The following is a 19278-nucleotide window of genomic DNA, read 5'->3' as shown; positions in this document are numbered from 1 at the left end:
CCCAAATACTGTACATCTACTCCAAATTCTTATAATAAAAACTCAAAAAGTAAAACAAAATGTAGATTTAATTTTAAAGAATGCAATCATAATATAATATAAACCTTAATTTTTTCATCACCAAAAAATATTTCTCCTTAATTAAAATATATTGGTTAGCATTCAAGAAAAGTTTTTTGAGTTCAACCATAGGATTGGAAGAAATCTAACTTTTAAATTAACTTTCATTTTTAATTTTGTCCTTTAATGTTATTTTAAAAGCCCTTAGATGATAATAATTCATAAACAATATTGATGACTGTCACTTTTTACACAGATCAAAATGAGTTCTGTATTTTTAAAGCAAAAGTTGAATCATTTTTCACCCCACTATTTCTATCTAAAAGAGAAACATAATGATAATCAGAATTAAAAGTCTAAATAGCAATAATATTAATGTTTCAAATAATATACTTTTTCATTTCTGGAAAATTTTTCTCACACTAAAGATAAATAGGTTTAAAAAGAGTGTTAGGAGACCAAATTAACAATGGATGGGATTATATTATTTGTAGTATTAATTTAAAATTTCACAGTATGGAATATCTACTAAGGAAGTTATGACTTGCTCTTGTATAGATATTGGTTCCTAGCCAGAAAACTTTATTGAATGTCTGATCAAAATGACTGTTCTAGGATTTTTGTGCTTGATAGCTTAGGCTCCTTAATAATAATTTATATTCTACCAAAGAATTTCAATTTTATTTTTAATAGTTTATTTTTTATTTGTGTGTGTTATTTCCTTTGACTCTGTGTATGTTACTTCCTTTGTGTGTATGTTTTTTTTTTTTAAATCCACGGACATGCTAGTCAGAATTATTTATTGAGTTATAATCATTCTTACGTGTGTAGAATGGAAATGTGTTACCCAACAATGAAGTAGCTACATCAAAAGACAGAGCTATTAAAATTCACCTGAACTGTAGTTTGGCAAATTGCTTAATTTATGTTCCCTGAATCTCACCTTATAAAAATCTAATTAATTCTCTTTAAAGAAACATTATAAATCTTATGCTTGACTTAATAGTCTAACTTATATATTACTTTTTACAATTGTAGGATAAATGATATTGAAAGATGTTTTGAGTATAGTTTATAAATGGTAGACACTTTTAAAAATAAAAGAAATTCACCATTTTTTTCTTCACAAATAAAGTAATTTAGTTTGTAAGACACCAATTTAGCTTTGAGAAAGTAGAGTTTGACCATTAGGTTACAATATACTATTTAGAGTGTACCATTTAGAACTAATAGAGAAAGTCAGCATTTCTTTTAAATATCTTCTGTTTGTTCCTACTTGCTAATCATATTCCCAAAACTCAAAATACACTAGGCTAAGAACTTTTTTTTTTCATTTTCTCTTGTGGTTTAGTATTGTTATCCCAAACCCCATGTGGTCATCAACTGTAAAGATGTTCCATGCCATTTTGTAATAAGATTTGGGGAATAGGTACTCTACTGAAGACCTTTAGGCTACAAAGCTTACATTGTGTGTTTAATTATATATTTTTCCCTCTCTTAACCAGAACTATGTAAATAGACATTATTGAAATTTTCGAGTCTAAACATAATTGGGCAATAGTGATTTTTAAGGAAAAAGGTAGCAGATATAATTGCACTTAATTATTTTTCATATATAATTGCCCATCAACAAGAATATGTATAGTGAATGCTTCATCTGCAGCTGCTAAACTGAGGTACAATTAACCAACAAAATACTTTCTACCATTTTTGAACAGTCTCTGTATTATTGGCCCAGTTATATTATCAAAAAAAGTGAATGCCTTTAAAAATCTGGCCAATGGAAATGATATGAAATACTCTGCATTTTTTATTACTCTATTTTAAAATAGGCCATTTTCAGAAGTTTATTTCTAAGAAAATTCAGTGTCACTAATATGTACTGGTATAGTCATCAAATATGTCATTTTTTAGACCTGTGGATCAGAATTTCTATTCTCTATGTTACAGAGAAATTGAAACTTACCAAGTATAGGTGATGATGCATTCAATTTTTATGCGTGAAAAATGTTATCTTTATAATTCTAGCTATATTTCTAGATAAGCTAATATCTATTCAAAGTAATCACATAGCACCTTTTATACACATATGTCTTGAAAAGAGTACACAGCAAAAGTAGTAAAAAAAGGATTGATTAGAAAAGCCCACAGTCTTTCAGATTCTCTTTGATTATTATATCTGTAACTGCATCAAACACAAACTTGACATTCTGGGTATCAGTAGCACAGGTCATGTGGGAATAAATTTCCTTATCTTCTTTTTTTAAATTCAGGTCTAGAAACTGATTCTTGATGTAGTTCCCTGCATCTTCAAATGTATTTGGCCCTAGTTAAACAAAAAGCAAGTAAGTATTAATTGTATGTCACAAAGGATAAAATGTAAATAATACTAGTACCTATTAGGTTTTTACTTTGCGTGCTGCTATTTGATATACCATGTATTGAAAAATTAAAATAGGAAGGGTAAATCACCAGAGATTTGTGCAACTTGTACTTGGTGCTGTAACTGTGCTTCCCACAGGGGGAAATCCAGAGGATAAAATAGAATCTGTACGAAAAAGCTCACAATACAGTAGAAATACCAACATATTTACAAAGCAAGTGAGCAAAGCAAACCTGTATATACATCAAATGCTGTGAGTTGGTGTTCCTGTGGATGTGCATGTGTTTTAATACAAACTAAAAAAGTGAATGGAAATGTTAGATGATGAGGCTGAAGAAGGAGGTCCTACTTGAGTTGGACCTTGACAGAGAGTTTAGAAGGGAGAAGAGAAAAGTATGAATGAAACTGAACAGTGCAAGTGAGAGTGCCTTTACCTCTAGCCTTGAGGGTAGAGTTAGGACATGAATTAAGAGCTGAAGAAGCAAATGACTATTGTGGAGGAATTGAAGTAATCAAGTTGAATAGATGATATAGGCCAGATCATAGGCTGTTTCTAATCAAACCAAGATGAGAACATGGAAGGTTATAAAGAAGTCTCTGGAGTGATGTTTTCACTGAGCAATAACATGAGGAAAACTGTGCACGAGAAACCTTACTATTAGGACATACCATAGGTCACTTGAGAAAATGAGAAATAAAATAGGTTAGCAGACAATACAGGTCAGCATAAAGTGGCATATTAATTGGTTTTATAAACCAAATGTGCTTTGAGAAGACTTGACATAGGAAGGACCATAATAATTTCCCAAGGAAATAAGGTTTAGTCCTCCCTGTCTTTGTTACCGGGAGCAAAAATTTATGAGAGACAATCTTTAAAACCAAATAACATGGCTGGGTCGGGGAGTAGCTCAGTGGTAGAGTGCATACCTAGCATGAGTAAGGCCCCGGGTTTGATCCCCAGTCCTGAAGAAAAAATAAAGATTTGTATGAAGATAGGATATAAAAATAAAGCCATAAAACATGGCTAAAATCCCAAACACTGGCAGAATCAAAGCTGATGAGCATGTATAATCACAGGAAACTTCATTCACTGCTGGTGGGAATGCAAAATGGTATAGTCATTATGGAGGGCAGTGGGCAATTTCTCACACAGCTAACTATAGTCTTACCATGCAGTCTGGCAATTGTGCTTCTATGTGGCTTCCTAAAAATATGTCCGCATAAAATCCTGCACATGGATGTTTATCACAAATTTTTCATAATTGCTAAAACTTGAAAGCAACCAAATTATTCATTAATAAGTGAAAGGATAAGCAAATTGTGGTTTGTTTATGGATTGCAATATTATTTGGGAATTTAAAAAAAGAACTCTCTGTCAATAAAATAAACCTTGGAGAAAACTCACGTGCATATTGCTAAGGCAAATAAGCCAGTCAAAAAATTCTACATACCGTGTGACTTGAGGTTTATGATATTCTGGAAAAAGTGAAACTATAAAAGAGTAAAAAGATCAGTGGTTTCTACCAGTTGAAGGGCAGAAGGATGGCATAAATAGGTGGGACCCAGGAGATTTTTTGCCACCAAAACTGTTGTAATATGATAATCATGTTCTGGTTTGGATCAACAATGTCCCCCAGAGGCCTATGTTAAAGGCTTTGTACCCAGCTTGGCATAATTGAGAGGTGGTGGAAATTCTAAGAGTTGAGGTCTTTGGGGGACATTCCAGTCAGTGAAGGTGTGCCCTCAAAGGGGATTGTGGGACCTTTCTTCCTTCTCAGCCATGATGAGGTGAACAGGCTTCTTCTGCCACACATTATCACCATGATTTACTGCTTCATCAAAAGCAACAGGCTAACCAACCAAGAATTGAAATCTCAAAACCATAAAATAAAATAAATATTTTTTTTTCCTAAGTTGATTGAACTCGGACATTTGCTATAGTAACAGAATGCTTACTAACCCAGATAGATATATGGTATGCATATGGCAAAACACATAGACCATAGAACACCACAAAGAGTGAACCCTGATTAAACTTTGGACTTTAGATAATAATGTATCCATATCAATCATCCATCAGTCAAGGCATCAACAAGGCATTCAGCTGTTTACAAAACAGGAAGTTGCATTTGAATTTGAAAAAAACACTTTTATGGAACTTGATCTTTATAGTCACTGACTAACAAGATTGACTCTAGAATTCTGGAACCTAGAGAAACCAGAAAAGGCAAAGATGCCACTATTTTCAAATTCATTGATGCTATTTGCCTGGAACAATTCAGACACTGAAGAGTCACTACGATCTAACATAGCATTACTTGTTTTCATTAGTATGTATGTTTAAAATGCCCATCTGAAATAAAATTTGCATTCCCATTATGTTGAAGATAAAAGTTTGAAGTGTCATTGATGTACTAAATGTGACTCTCATCTAAAATTTTCCAGTTTGTTCAGTGGATATATATTTTAAATAGTATGGAAAAGATGACTTTTTTTCTCCTTAAATGGTCTTTTCATTGACCAACAATCTGTTTCTTTTAAAATCCATTTATTGGGCTGGGGATGTGGCTCAAGTGGTAGCGCGCTCGCCTGGCATGAGTGCGGCCCGGGTTCGATCCTCAGAACCACATACCAACAAAGATGTTGTGTCCGCCGAGAACTAAAAAATAATAAATATTAAAAAAATTCTCTCTCTCTCTCTCTCTCTCTTCTCTCACTCTCTCTTTAAAAAAAATAAATAAAATCCATTTATTTATTTATTTTACAGTAGAATGCATTTTGATATATTGTACACAAATAGAGCACAACTTCTCATTCCTCTGACTGTACATGGTGCAGAGTCATTCCAGTAGTGTAAACATACATGTATATAGGATAATAATGTCTGTCTCATTCTACCTTCTTTCTCATCTCTACAATCCCTCCCCTCCCTCTCCCTTCTATACAAACCAAAGTTTCTTCATTCTCCCCTATCCCTCCACCCCACTATGGATCAGCATCTACTTATCAATGAAAACATTAGGCTTTTCATTTTGGGGGATTGGCTTATTTCACTTAGCATGATATTTACTAGTTCCATCCATTTACCTGCAAATGCCATAATTTCATGAGAAGATGACTTTTTATTTGTAAGATTCTTTTCAGTTTGGATCATAGACATGACTAAATTACAATGATCGGCTTCATCCTCATAAATATTAAATGTCAAGATTCAGACAGGAAAATATACATCTATATAACAACTTATAGCTATGGAACAAAAGGAAAAAAATATTACCAGTATATTCTGGAAAGCAAATGCTAAGATGCACCTTGTTGACCTTTTCTTGAAAGAGGTCTTTTTTATTGAGAAAGAGGACAATGGAGGTGGTTGCAAAGTACTTGTGATTACAGATACTGTTGAACAAGTGAAGACTTTCATGCATTCTGTTCTGTTAGGTATGAAAGACAAGAATGTGTAGAATTATTATTTGCAAAATGTGACAGTTGGGCATCCTAAACAAGGATCTAGAAGTGATATTTATCTTGGAAGGCCTTCATTGAGTTGGGAAATGCCATAGCACTATTGAACAATGAAAGGGTTTGTAATTTACCTTGGTCTTGTTTTCCTTTCAGACTTACCACTTCTTCATCTTCTACTAGGACCATGTCATAGGCACTGAGAGCAGCACAAAATATAATGCATGTAACTCCTTCAAAGCAGTGAATCCATTTCTTTCTCTCTGATCTCTGTCCACCTACATCAAACATTCTTAAAAAAAATCAAATGAATAATGAATCTTGCAAAGATCTTCCAAAATTTGCAAAAGGTTAACATAGTTATATGGATGCTCCTACAATCTTGAAATGTATTCTTTTGATTTTTATGGATTATAAAATGTATCTTATTTGGTCTACTTGCAACTCAAGGACAGCAAAAAAAGTAAAAGTTCCTCTTTTTGTTTTCTTGTTGTTGTCTTCTATCTCTATACAGAGTAGAGTAAAATAATTTCGACACTGAGCAAGTGGAAAATTTAAAGGCAGTTTAGTTTTAATGAAAAAAAAAAGTACTAGTCTTAGAAGATTTGGCCAAACTTTATATATATACTCTAGAAAGAACAGAAAGTGCAGAAAGATAGGGCGCCTCTATAGTGTTGTTGCCATGATTCTTGCCTGATTTCTTAGTCCTTCCTACAAGCAATTATTTGCATCCTATGGACTAGACACTGTGCTACCTCTGCTTACACAAATATGAACAGAAGTTGTCACTATATTCAAAGAATTTGCCATCTCACAGAGGGAAAAGTAAGCAAGTTGTTATAATATTATGTAATAAATATTCAATACATGGGAACATGTCAGCACTGAGGAAGAGTTAAGTCAGCTTGAGGGATCATGAAACTTACAGAAGGAGTTTGAAAATTTTATCTTCCCTGTACTTCTACATTTTGGTAAAAGGCAGCATCATAGACAGGGAAATGCAACAGTAATTACCCTTAAATTCCTCCCTTTCCCCCAAATACTACATATCCAAAATCACTACCTAATTCATCCATTTCTTTCCAACTCCTCTCTTCTGGTGCAAGTCAACAACATTTCTCACCAGGACCCCTTCAAAGTGTCTAACTGGTCTCTGTTTCCACTCTTATGGCCCTCAAACTGGTTCCCACAGCACCCAGAATTTTGTTTCAGTGTATCTAATTTGATATTTTAGGGAATTTAACAAATTCCTTATCATACCAGTTTTCCACTTAAAATCTTTCCATGGGTTTCTTTCCCTTGGAACAAATCACAAACTTGTGATGATTGACTTCAGTTGTTCTGGTTCCTGCTCTCCTTTCCAAGCCTATTTCCTTTCACTTTCTTGTCCTTAATACTGTCTAATCACGGGGCTATGTTTTTGTTGTCTTTGAGGTTTTGCATGGTTTTTCTCTTCTTCCTGTCACAGGGATTTGCTTTCTGAAAGGCCATGCAAATTATATCTCTCTTCACCCCCCTATCTATTTGCTATATATGGCCTTACTCTCTTTCCTTTATAATATTCATCATAATCAATAATTAACTTCGTAAAATAATTTTTTCACATTTGATATCTGTCATTTCCCTAATAGAATAGCAGCCCCACAATGGCAGGAACTACTATGATATAAAACTGCTTTATTTTCAGTGCCTTGGCACCATGCCTGATACATAATAGACATGCAATAAATTCCTTCTAAATAAATTAATAGAATCCATGTTAATGGAATGGAGGCAGAAATTTTTACACAAAACACATGCATGTCATCAAAGCATGAGAGAATTTATCATGTTTGGGGGTCAAAAGTAGTTTATATATTTAGAAAAAGATCAAAGTAAAAACATTGAGATAATTATCATTTACTCATTCATTAAAAAATACTTATAGGGCACTTATTATATGTCAGGCACCAAAGGTTTAGCTACAGGAAGTTCCTAATCCTGTGGAGATGGTGATGGTTGTTCTTGTGTTTGGAAACGAACTTAAAATATCCCCACAGGATAGAGAGGGTAGGGCTGTTACTAGAAATGGAGTGGCCATTGAGTATGGAAGGTGACAGATGTGGAGAAACCAAATAGGAGATGAAGGATTAGGCTCATCAGATGTCTGGGGAAGAATGTTCCATGCAAAGGCAGCAGAAGAAAACAGCAAGAGGAAAGAATTTGAGGAAAGAGGAGTATGCTGGACACATTTGGCTACCAATAGTTTAACTGCACCTTCATGTTACATGAGAATTTGGATTTTATATCATCATCAGTAGGGGACTGTGGGAGGTCTTAGGTATGAAATTTGCCTTGTGTGTGTGGTGTTATCACTTTGAACTGAATACAGAAGATCAATTTGAAGAAGAGACCAGGGGCAAACAAATAAGTTACAGGGATGTTGTACCAGGTTAAAACCAAACTATTAATTACTGGAAAGCATCTAAGATATACCATCTTCAAAGAAAATAACTCTACTTGTGATAATAAATACCAATCAGCTGACTTACTAGAGATAATCAAAAGAACTATACATTATACATCACATTTCCCATAGAAACCAAGTAGAGAATAGATATATAGAATACCAAAAATACATACTCACACACATGTATATATTTACTGATAAAAGGGGGAAAACTTGAGATGTTCTAAATTTAGTTATAGGTTAGAGGATACAGGAGAGGAGGAGATAAGAGAAGCAATTCAGCTAGTGGCTTTGTGTCAATCAAAAAGAGAGAAAAAGAATAAAAATAAAAACAAAAATCTATGGCAACTCCCTATGCATATATTGAAACCTTTGATTCAGAACTCCAGGAGGATCATCAAGGTGTCATTCTCATTTACTTATAGCCCCAACCAGCCAAGAGACAGGTGTTTCCCTTTGCAAACTCTCTTCCTAACCTAAAACTGTGCCCAATTCACATTGTCTCCACTGTTATCTCTGGTCAGTGCAGGTTCAGTATAATCAATGCATGCCTTCTTTTACCCAATTTTTCATTATAAAATATGTTGGCTTCTTAGACCCAGTGAACATTTTTTCAGCTGCTACCCAGCTATGCTGCTTGTGACTTAAGAAATTTGTTGTTTCAATCAATCCTTTTATTTCAGGTTCTCATGGTCTCCAGAATTTTTATTTTATAGCCCAATTACATGATCAGTAGTAGATTAAGTAGAAGCTCATAATATTGATTATAATGGTTAAAAGTTATGTGGATTAGAAATTTAAAATCTGTGTCTATAAAAAATATCATATATCAAACCCTCTACAGTTTCAAACATGTAAATAAATTAAGAAGGGGAAGTGAAATTTGACTTTAAGTTTGTATTTATGTGAAGGTTACCCAATAGTTTAATTTCTAATAATTAGTCAACATTCTCCAAGGAAGCAAGGGTAATATGTATACATTCAGACATTTAAATATATATTCAAATATTTTATTAAATCATAAAAGCAATTTTGGGATTTTTTGTTGTTGTTGAGATTTTGCAAAAATAGAGACTAATCTGTGCCTTTATTGAAATTACCTATGGGGTAAGTATGGGGGAAATGGAAACAGTTCAGATCTTGACTCCTCTTTACTCCTCAAATTCCCATGTCACAAATTGTAATACATTGGTCTTAATTTAACTCACTTAGTAAGAGTTTACTATTTGCTAGACATGTAATCATTGTGTATCAACTAACTCATTTAAACCTCATCGTGAACTTACAACACAATTATTTTTTTTATTTTTCACATGAGCTGTTTCACAACTTGCTCAGGACTTATTCATTCAATTAATATTTGCTGAGGCTAATGTTTTCTAGGAACCATGATAGGTTATGTAGATATGGTTGTCATCCTGTGTAAGTTATTATTATTTTTTTTAATTTAGACCAGAGATCCCCACAGCTCTCACTCCCTTACTAGTGGACTGGCATCATCTTCACTTTGAACTTTACCCTTCTTTTACCAACCCAGAGAATAGTTCTATGCTGCCAAAAAGTCATTGGGCAAAAATGTCAAACTCCTTCCTTCTGAGAAGTTTTTTTTTCCTCCCATCATTTTAATGAGCATTGTATAGATCTTCTGGATTCCAGGCTTTCTACATATTCTCTATTTGATTATATTAGGTATCATTTTTATTTATTGGCAATAATGTGATACTTTGAACAAAGATGTATTAGCTTGTGGATTCTGGTGAGGTGAAAGCAATCTATATCACTAGATTTAAATTTATGGTGGGTTTTTCAAACTCAAACCGCCACTCTTAGTCCCATCCACTAGATTTTAGGAACCTCCATGGTTTATCTTCAACTTCTATTCTAATCCCTCTGCAGGGTTTGCTAACGGCAAAACCAATTCATCATGGAACCAGGATGAAGGTGATTGGATGAGTGGAATATCTGTGCCAGGAGAGCCCCAATGGTTAGTTTCCACAGTAGGAATGTCAGTGTTATAAGAATTAAATTCTAGGACACCTTGATTAAGTTTTGTCCACTAAATAGAACTTGAATCTGCCCTGTTAGCATTTATTTTTGAATCTCCTTTTCTCAGCTTATTTTATGCCCAACTATCCATTTCCCTCTATTTTGATTGATACTCTTTTAATCACTCATATTCAAATCTCGAAAGTTTGAGAAAATCCTCTTTTCAAAGTTATTTTGAATAATTGCTTAAATTCCATGCATGGGGATGACCAAATGTTTTACTTCAGAGAAAAAGAATATTTTTCTCATGTTAATGGTTTTATTTTGTTTTGTGTTTGTCAGGTGGTCTCTAATATATAAAAACAATAATAAGAATTACCAAGTTAAGTCAATTCTAATTTATGGATTCTATGAAGCACATAAATTGCACAGAACCTGGAAAAATAAACTTCATATACTTCCTACATATTTATTTCCTACAACATATATTTCCCACAACATAATAGCCTTGAATGACTTTCCCCGAAATTGAAACATGTAAGAAAACTGAGATAAAAATGAAATCGAAAGCGGGCCCAGCAATCTCACTGTGTGTTTCCAGACATTCTCTTAAGATTTGACTTCTTTGCAGCTTACTAGTGACACATTAACACCAGGCATAAAAGGTAGCTGTTTTTCTCTCTAGGTAAATGTACACAAATATGACAAATAAGAACAGTGAGAATAATACTTTGTGGTATAAAAGATTTATAGGAATTGTGTGATCTTCCCCAAAAGAAAATTCATATCTACTTTTTCTTGCCTTTGTGTCAGAAGGGAATATAGTACTGTACCCACATTAAAGGTGATGAGACTGAGTATTTGAAAAAGAAATGGTTTGTTTTCAAACTCACAAATAGTAAGGGCTGGAACTTGTGCAGTATGACCCTTAACCCAGTGTTCTTTCAGCAAATTATGCAGCTTCTAGGTTTAATGGGCTTCCATCTTTCTCAAGCAAGGGAGGACAAAGATTAGTCATTCTTTATTGTTATTAATAAAATGGCTTCAGAAAGTCTGAGAGCAAATGTTTATAATCTCATTTATGACTCACTTGATAAAGAATTTTTTTTTCTGCACAGATTGATGTAGGTCCAGGGAGCATTGAACATCTCTCTAATGCCATCTGCTATTATTGAACTGAAATGCTTATTAGCAATTCAGACCAAGGACCAGAGTTTTGCTTTTGAATTGATCCTCCTGGAAAGCATGCAAGCTCTAAAAACGAGTTAGACTTTGTTTAAATATCATGGTAGTAATTTATTTTTCAAGAATTTCTGCTTCATCTTAGCTTTTCTTCTAAATTTTAATCTAGGCCTATTTTTTTAGAGATGTAAAGTATTACAATCTATTAAAATAATTTGGAGATTTCTAAGTGGAATATTCACTTATATATTTGACTGTAGAGATATTCTCCAATTTATATATATAGAAAAGCAAAGACAAAACAACTCCATTATGATCATTCTGTGGAAAAACAAAACTAAAATCAAAGAAAAACATAGATACTTGCTGCCTGAATGTTTAGGTTGATGAAATACAATGAATTCTATTCATTAATTAATGAATAGAATGGACATGCTTGAATATCCTTACTTCCCTTCGTAAAATAGCTGGACCTTTAAGAATATTGAATGGAACTTACAATGCCAATTTTGTGCACATTTTTTGTTTTATTTATTTATTTTTTTTGGGGGGGATAGTTACTTATTAAGTCTGATTTTTAAAGTTAGGATTCTTTCAATGTTAAAAGGAGATTTTTAAATGACTGATTATGAGATAGCTAAAAATTAACAGACCAGTCTTTTAAGTGACCACTGTATATTAATTATGTGTTAAATCATCCATGGTATTAATATAGGGTAAGCCATTAGTGCTGTAAGACTGTATTACACAGTTGACTAACCAGTTGATTTTTATAGTTCTGTTTTAGACAACAGGAAACCTGTTGAGTTTTAAGGGTTTATGTTAAACAGTTGGCTAAATATCTGACCACAAAAGATTATTCAGTTTTCATATTAGAATAAATTATTATGAAATAATCTTCCCTTTATAGTTCCTGAATAATTATTGCATGATCTAGAATAGCTAAAAAATCAATAATGTTTCTACTACTAATTTATGTTAGATGCCTTTGTTCTTCCAATAAGCATATGACTATTTGAAAAAATATCAACATTTCTAATATCTTCTTCTGTATACTTGACCACATAAAATTAAGATCTAATCTGAGTATGAATTTATTTTAAACTCTTCTGTTGAATGGGGTTTATTTAAAATGTTTGGCTCTATCAGAGTTGGGACAGCTTCCTAAGACAACTGCATATGAGGGTCAACCAGTGAGTCTGTGCCACTATTACACAGCTGTAGCAAGATACTTTAATTAAATATTTCCCTTATCCAATTTCTGAAAATAGAGAAGGGTAGATAATTATAGAAATCAAAGATGTTCTCAGAGGTCATTCTGAACCCCTTAGTTCCTCATGATTAAAAACAGAATTGAAAGCACTTACAACTATAAAGGAACTAGAGTCTCTGTAATTGTCAATGCTATTTCACCATGTGGGTACAGAGCATGTGTGTCTATGTATTTGCAACTTTAAATGCCCACTAGATAATTCTCTGATTATTATATAATTGATTCCATAAAGTCATTAAAACAAATTCTGTCATTTGAATAAATTAGACTTCTTATTACACCACATACTCTTTTGGTAATATTAATCAGGAACATAACTGAAACAAACATAATATGCACGAGTTAATGTTCTATGAGATCTAGTAGACAATAACAAAGCTTACCAATAAGCTGAAGTGACTCACGCCCCACACAAATAAACAGTAAAATGACTTAGCTTCATATTTCAGGAAAACTGCCATTTATCATGTATCACAGATCTACTCAAATATTCTTGAAAGCAGTTATGTTAAATTTACAAAATTTAAAGCTCCATTGTCATAGTTGCTGACCTCTTTTCTTTGGTTCCTATGTAATGTACTTTCAATTCTAGTTTTTAAATCATGGGATGTTTAGGAAGAAATTGACTTCTCTATAATTGTTTGATAAACCATAGTAGATCTGTTTCTAAGGAGTTATTCTATACCAGTAGAAGGGCTTGTACTTGCATGGAATTTTCCACTTACATAGTACTTTAAACATCTGTAAGAATAATTACAGTTTGACAGTTGGAACTCTGGTTTGAAGAGAATTCTAAGGTAATTTCCATTAAATTAGATAATACATGAACATTGTACACTACTTTGGCAGAGATAATTTTTCATTTTGGTATTCCTATTTAAAATTCAAAGTTCTCTTATTTAAAATGTAAATGAAGTCTTTAGTTTTAAATAGTCATAAGGATGATCTGCACCATATGAATACAAATCAATGCTAATGTAATATATTTTAACACCTGGGCAATTGCTGAAATGAAGTTGGAAGGTACATTATTCTTATACTTCCCATCTTGAAATATAAAATTTTACACTACACAAGGCTGTGTACATTTGGACAATTTTGTTCAGCATGTGAAAAAAAGGTGATTCAACTGTGAGATAAGTTATGCTCCATGTATATATAATATGTCAAAATACACTCTACTTCAAGTATATCTAAAAAAGATTTTTTAAAACGTTTTATATACATCAAGTATTGTGACTAAAAATGTTTATAAATAATTTAAAATGATTCCATAAGAAAAATAATCATTAAAAACTATTTTATATCTCCCTAATAAGCATCCTCTTTCCTCCTTCTCCCAGAACATAATTGTAAATGACCAATAGCATTGGAAGAAGCATTGACTCTGCAGAAAAAAAAAGTGATTTCCACCACAACTTATCCAACAACCCACCAGTGAAAGAAAGATGGGCATTTTCGTACTTTGTACTTGATCCTTTGTACTTCTATGTAAAACCTTGGGTAAATCTTTGCCCTCCTTTTAACATTTCTTAATTCTTTACCTACACAAGGACACCACTGCCCAACTTTGGTTCCTTGAAAGTGTAGAGATTGTATACATAGAGTGATTGATACAGTACATTTATTCATTCAGTAATAATTGACTATATAATTACTTTGTGCTAGTCACTATGATAAGTATGGAAGATAGAGATATCAGCAAACATGCCCCTGACCTCCTGGAGCTCAGGGTATATGAGGGAGACACATAAACAGAAAGAGAAAATGAATAATAAAAAAAAGTAATTTCATATATTGGTATTTTTTTAAAAAAAGGAAAATAGTATGACATATCAATATTGTAATGGAGATATATAATACTGGCATAGCTCATAATAGCTGTTTATTTACATTTTTTTCCCCAACTCTGCATTTAGTCACATTCAGTGACATTACATTGGTAGATTAAAATTGGCTATGCTGGGGATGTTTACTCCAGAGAAATTTTCGAGGGCCACAAATTGGGCCCTTCCCACCCTTCTTCCCTCATTAACTCAACCCACTGCCTCAGAAAGCCTGCTCTTAAATGTTTGCCAGCACATTTCTAGATGTAATGATGGCAGATGCAGGGATTGTAAATAGATAGAATGATTAAGGACCCAAGAGGACATGGCATTTGATTTGTAATCCTCAGGATAAGGAGATAGTCCTTGCCAAAATCCAGGGGGTCCTGCCCTTAGGTAAAAAGAACAGTAAACACAAAGCTTGGAAAGGTAGAAAAGAAAACAAGATAATTTATCAGTGACTATTTATGAGAAGGTACTAAATTGGTCAGTATGTTAGGGAGTGACCAGATTTGTTAACTGTTAGATAATCTCTCAATAGATAACATTAATTCTAAAAACTGGTTTGCCATCCAGATAATCTGGAACCTAGAAAATCCCATTAACTTATGTAACATCAGCTACATCCAGTTATATAACTCTCTGCTAAGACTCACTTGATCTAATCTTTAGAACAAACCCAATAGGCAAGTTTTCCTTAACTCCTGTTGCTGTTTATCAAAGAACCTGGGATTAGAACTTTGGACTCACTGACCGCAGGGCCCACACTGACTCAGGGCCCACACACAGTCTAATGTACTAGTTTTAGTTAGGAATTTGGAGAAGAGAAAGATGAATAAGACAGAAAACAGAGTGCATTGAAAATACTCAGTCAGCGTTAAGATAGCAGAAGGGAGAATAAATTGGACTCGGGTTTTCCAAGGAAAAGTCCAGAAACTGGACCAAAGGTCAGCAGTCTGAAGAAAGTATTTGCCAAAGAGGGATGACACAATAGTGGAGCCAGGACTGACGCAAACTTTTTTTTTACACTTGCCCAGAGAGGATGTGGATTTCAATTTGTGAGGTCCCTCTGCCCTACATGATCTTTGGCTCACCTTTCAGAAAATCAACTGTTTGTGGGCCTGACATTTCATGTGAATTTCAAAAAGATTTCATTCACATTAATTGAAAATATTTTATCTACAAAATAGCTGTTCTAATTAGATTTTATAACTACTGTGCATACTTAACATTAACAACACTTATCTCACTGAGTCAAATATTATGATACTAATTACCATTTGCTTACTTTTTGACACAAGTGGGTTGACACAAATGATTCATGCCAGTTTTTCTCTAGTTTTTTTGACTCTTTAGAAATGTTTTCATGAATCACCTTATTAATTGTATTGATTTGTTTTCATTACTAAAACATACAGCTAGAACTTGATGTTAATGTTTAATGTTCTACCTCGCCCATAATCCATGTTCTATTTTGCTCACAAGATAAAAGTGTTAAGTATCAAGGGATATCTTCTAATGCTATGTTGGGGGTTTTCATTTCTGATGTAGTCAGTGATTTTGCAGTAGAATTGCTAGGAAAAACTCAGTAATCCACAGCAATAAAAATAGTGATTCATTTTCATACCCAAAACATGCTATAAAATATACCTTGTAATTGTAGTAAACAGCATCATATTCAAATAAGTCTTAATTATTTGCATTTTTAAGACAAGGAAACAGATTTAATACAAATATTTCAAGCAAATTGGAAAATAAGAAGGCAAAGGATATAGGATTCCTTGCACCTGTTGCTTAAATGTTATCTAAGTATATTTCCTTTTATAAACCCAAAGTAAAATATCAATTTCAGATATGGAAAAAATAAAATCTAGCTTTCACCTGCTTATGACAGAAGCACTTTAGACTGGGTTGGGGACACTAGGCTTGCGATGAGGCTGGGGTGAAAGATCACAGGAATAAAGAGTCCTGTTACTGAAAGTTATCAGGCCTAGTGAGCACACCCAAGGATTCAATGCACCTGACTGTGAGTTAGAGATTTTCTTCATGAAGATCTAACCTGATACACACACCTGTCCACACTTAGAAAAGATATTTGATCATACCTGAAGTTCAGGTCTTTAAAGGAGAATTGAGTTTCAATGATGCCAGTAGTTTTCACTCGTGAATGCAGAACATCTTGCTCATTTGGCACATACCCAGGAGCAGTAATTCTATCTAAATCATTAAGGTAGCTAATAAAAACAAAGGGAGACAGCATTTATATACATTTAACTTTGTACTGGAGAATACCAGAAGCTGCAGAGCATTGAGTATGGCACACAACTGCCCCCATGGGGCCTCTTCTAAAGGAAACCTAATAAATACCGCCTTAGCCTGTATTTTAAGAGGCTTACCTGATAAATTTGCTCGTATGCAAATAGGAGTATAAAAGAAAATTTTTCTTTACAGGGTTTGAAATATATATATTCAAATATATATGCATGTATAAATGTATATTGAATTGGTTGGCTTGTAATGCTTGTAATGATAGTTGCTAGTCATTCCTCAAAATTCTGCAATTTGATTTTAGGCACTTTAGATTTTAAGAGAGGAATAGGTTTAAGTATCATAAATGGAAGCCTGCTTGTTATTTTTGTGTGGGTTGCCCCCTTTAGGACTCATCTATTTCCATTAAGTGTCATGATATTTCAATGAAGGAAGTACCTGGTTTTGGCTTGCTGGCACATACTGGAACTAACTCATGAACTTACTGACCTACCCCTGATAACACTACTGGGATCAGAAGACCCAATGCTATCATACCCACTCCCATTCCCCTCTGTCAGTGTGTTGTTGGGCACTGAACACTTCAAGAAGACGTGCTAGGGCTGGGGATGTGGCTCAAGCGGTAGCGCGCTTGCCTGGCATGCATGTGGCCCGGGTTCGATCCTCAGCACCACATACCAACAAAGATGTTGTGTCCGCCGAGAACTAAAAAATAAATATTAAAAATTCTCTCTCTCTCCTCTCTCACTCTCTCTTAAAAAAAAAAAAAAAAAAAAAAAAAAAAAAGAAGACGTGCTAAAGATTCCTGCTTTTAAACTGAATGCTGTCTTTTTTTCCCCCCACAGGATCTTGGGGTGGTGATGAGCAGGAATAAATCTGATTAAGCTCTGTATTCTATGAGTCTGTTAGATTATAGGAAGAAAACTGCTATTACCTCTTCACCCTTGAAACTGGATTATATCTGTGGGTTAAAAGTGTTTTATTGCTTAATTGTTTTTAAGCCAGTATTCTAGACTTTTGACACTAAGGCTGCTTACTGATATGTTCACAGAAAGACTATGGACATTTAAAACACAAATAGTGATAGATGGTAATGTTTTTATGGCAAATGAGACCATCACATTGAACCAAGTTTGCATAATATCACCCAAAGAAAGGTTAAAATTAGTGCACTGCCATTGAGACTGAGTTTGAGAAATGGGATTCAGCCAAATGTTAGTATTGTTAAAAAACTGAACTTGTTCAGGGTTTAAATTGAGGAGCTCTTAGCATCTAGACCAATGGCTTATAACTTTATTTTATAATTAAAATATATACTTAAAGTAATATAGGCAATTTATTTCTGGAGGATCTTTCACTTTTAAGCAGAAACAAACGGAATAAGAAGGTATACCAAATTCTATAATTTTGTCATTTAATGCGGAGTAACTAAGAACAGAGTAGGGAAGAAGAGCATGAGAAGATGACTAACATTAAACAGGGATGAGAGGTGGGAGGGACAGGGAGAGAGAAGGGAAATTGCTTGGAAATGGAAGGAGACCCTCAGGGTTATACAAAATTATATACAAGAGGAAGTGAGGGGAAAGGGAAAAATAATACAAGGGGGAGAAATGAATTACAGTAGAGGGGGTAGAGAGAGAGGAGGGGAGGGGAGGGGAGGGGAGGGGGGATAGTAGAGGATAGGAAAGGCAGCAGAATACAACAGACACTAGTATGGCAATATGTTAATCAGTGGAAGTGTAACTGATGTGACTCTGCAATCTGTATATGGGGTAAAAATGGGAGTTCATAACCCACTTGAATCAAAGTGTGAAATATGATATATCAAGAACTATGTAATGTTTTGAACAACCAATAAAAAAATTAAAAAAAAAGAGAAAGCCACGTTTTTAAAAAATTTTAAAAAAAGTTAAAAAAAATAAAAAAATAAAAAATAAATAAAAATGAATTGCAGGCTGTGTGTGGCTCAGTTGTAAAGCACTTGCCTCATGTGTGAGGCAGTGGGTTTAATTCTCAGCTCTACATATAAATAAATGACTCAAATAAAGGTTCATCAACAACTTAAAAAAAAAAAAGAAGGTATACCAAAGGGATCTTGGTCAGGTGCAAAAAGAAACTCACATCTCAGAAACTTTATAGTGTGAAAATTTATCACCATTTTTTAATTCTAATAAAGATTCTTTCTTTAAAAAAAATGATAAATTGAGATATAAGTGTATCCAAGAAAGTACTGACAGATTCTGCTAGTTGTTTTTATTTATTTTCTATTTGGAGAAGCAAATCTCTTAAGGGATTTTTCTATTGGCTTAGTCTGCATATGCAGTGGGTATACTGTTGATTCTTTGGTTCATGCCTGAGTAAAAAAATTAACTAAACAAGCATACCTATCAAA

At 33.6% G+C, this 19278-nt stretch overlaps 1 protein-coding gene across 4 annotated transcripts in view; it reads right to left on the bottom strand.

Annotated features, from left to right (window-relative positions):
* Window positions 1–1438: 1438 nt before the first annotated feature.
* GNAT3 (G protein subunit alpha transducin 3) overlaps window positions 1439–19278 on the bottom strand; it is an 80477-nt gene continuing 62637 nt past the window's right edge. For all 4 annotated transcript variants that reach the window (XM_081284179.1, XM_081284181.1, XM_081284180.1 and 1 more), the window contains 4 exons: window positions 16724–16852; window positions 6065–6194; window positions 5721–5874; window positions 1439–2386 (listed from right to left, as the gene is read on the bottom strand). In XM_081284179.1, coding sequence (XP_081140305.1) covers window positions 2196–2386; window positions 5721–5874; window positions 6065–6194; window positions 16724–16852 — 604 coding nt within the window. In that variant the 3' untranslated portion in view covers window positions 1439–2195. The remainder of the gene's footprint in view (window positions 2387–5720; window positions 5875–6064; window positions 6195–16723; window positions 16853–19278) is intronic.

The sequence above is a fragment of the Spermophilus citellus genome (genome assembly GCF_964194105.1).
Source record: "Spermophilus citellus genome assembly, chromosome: 3".
NCBI lineage: Eukaryota > Metazoa > Chordata > Mammalia > Rodentia > Sciuridae > Spermophilus > Spermophilus citellus.
This window is presented reverse-complemented; position numbering and strand designations above follow the sequence as displayed.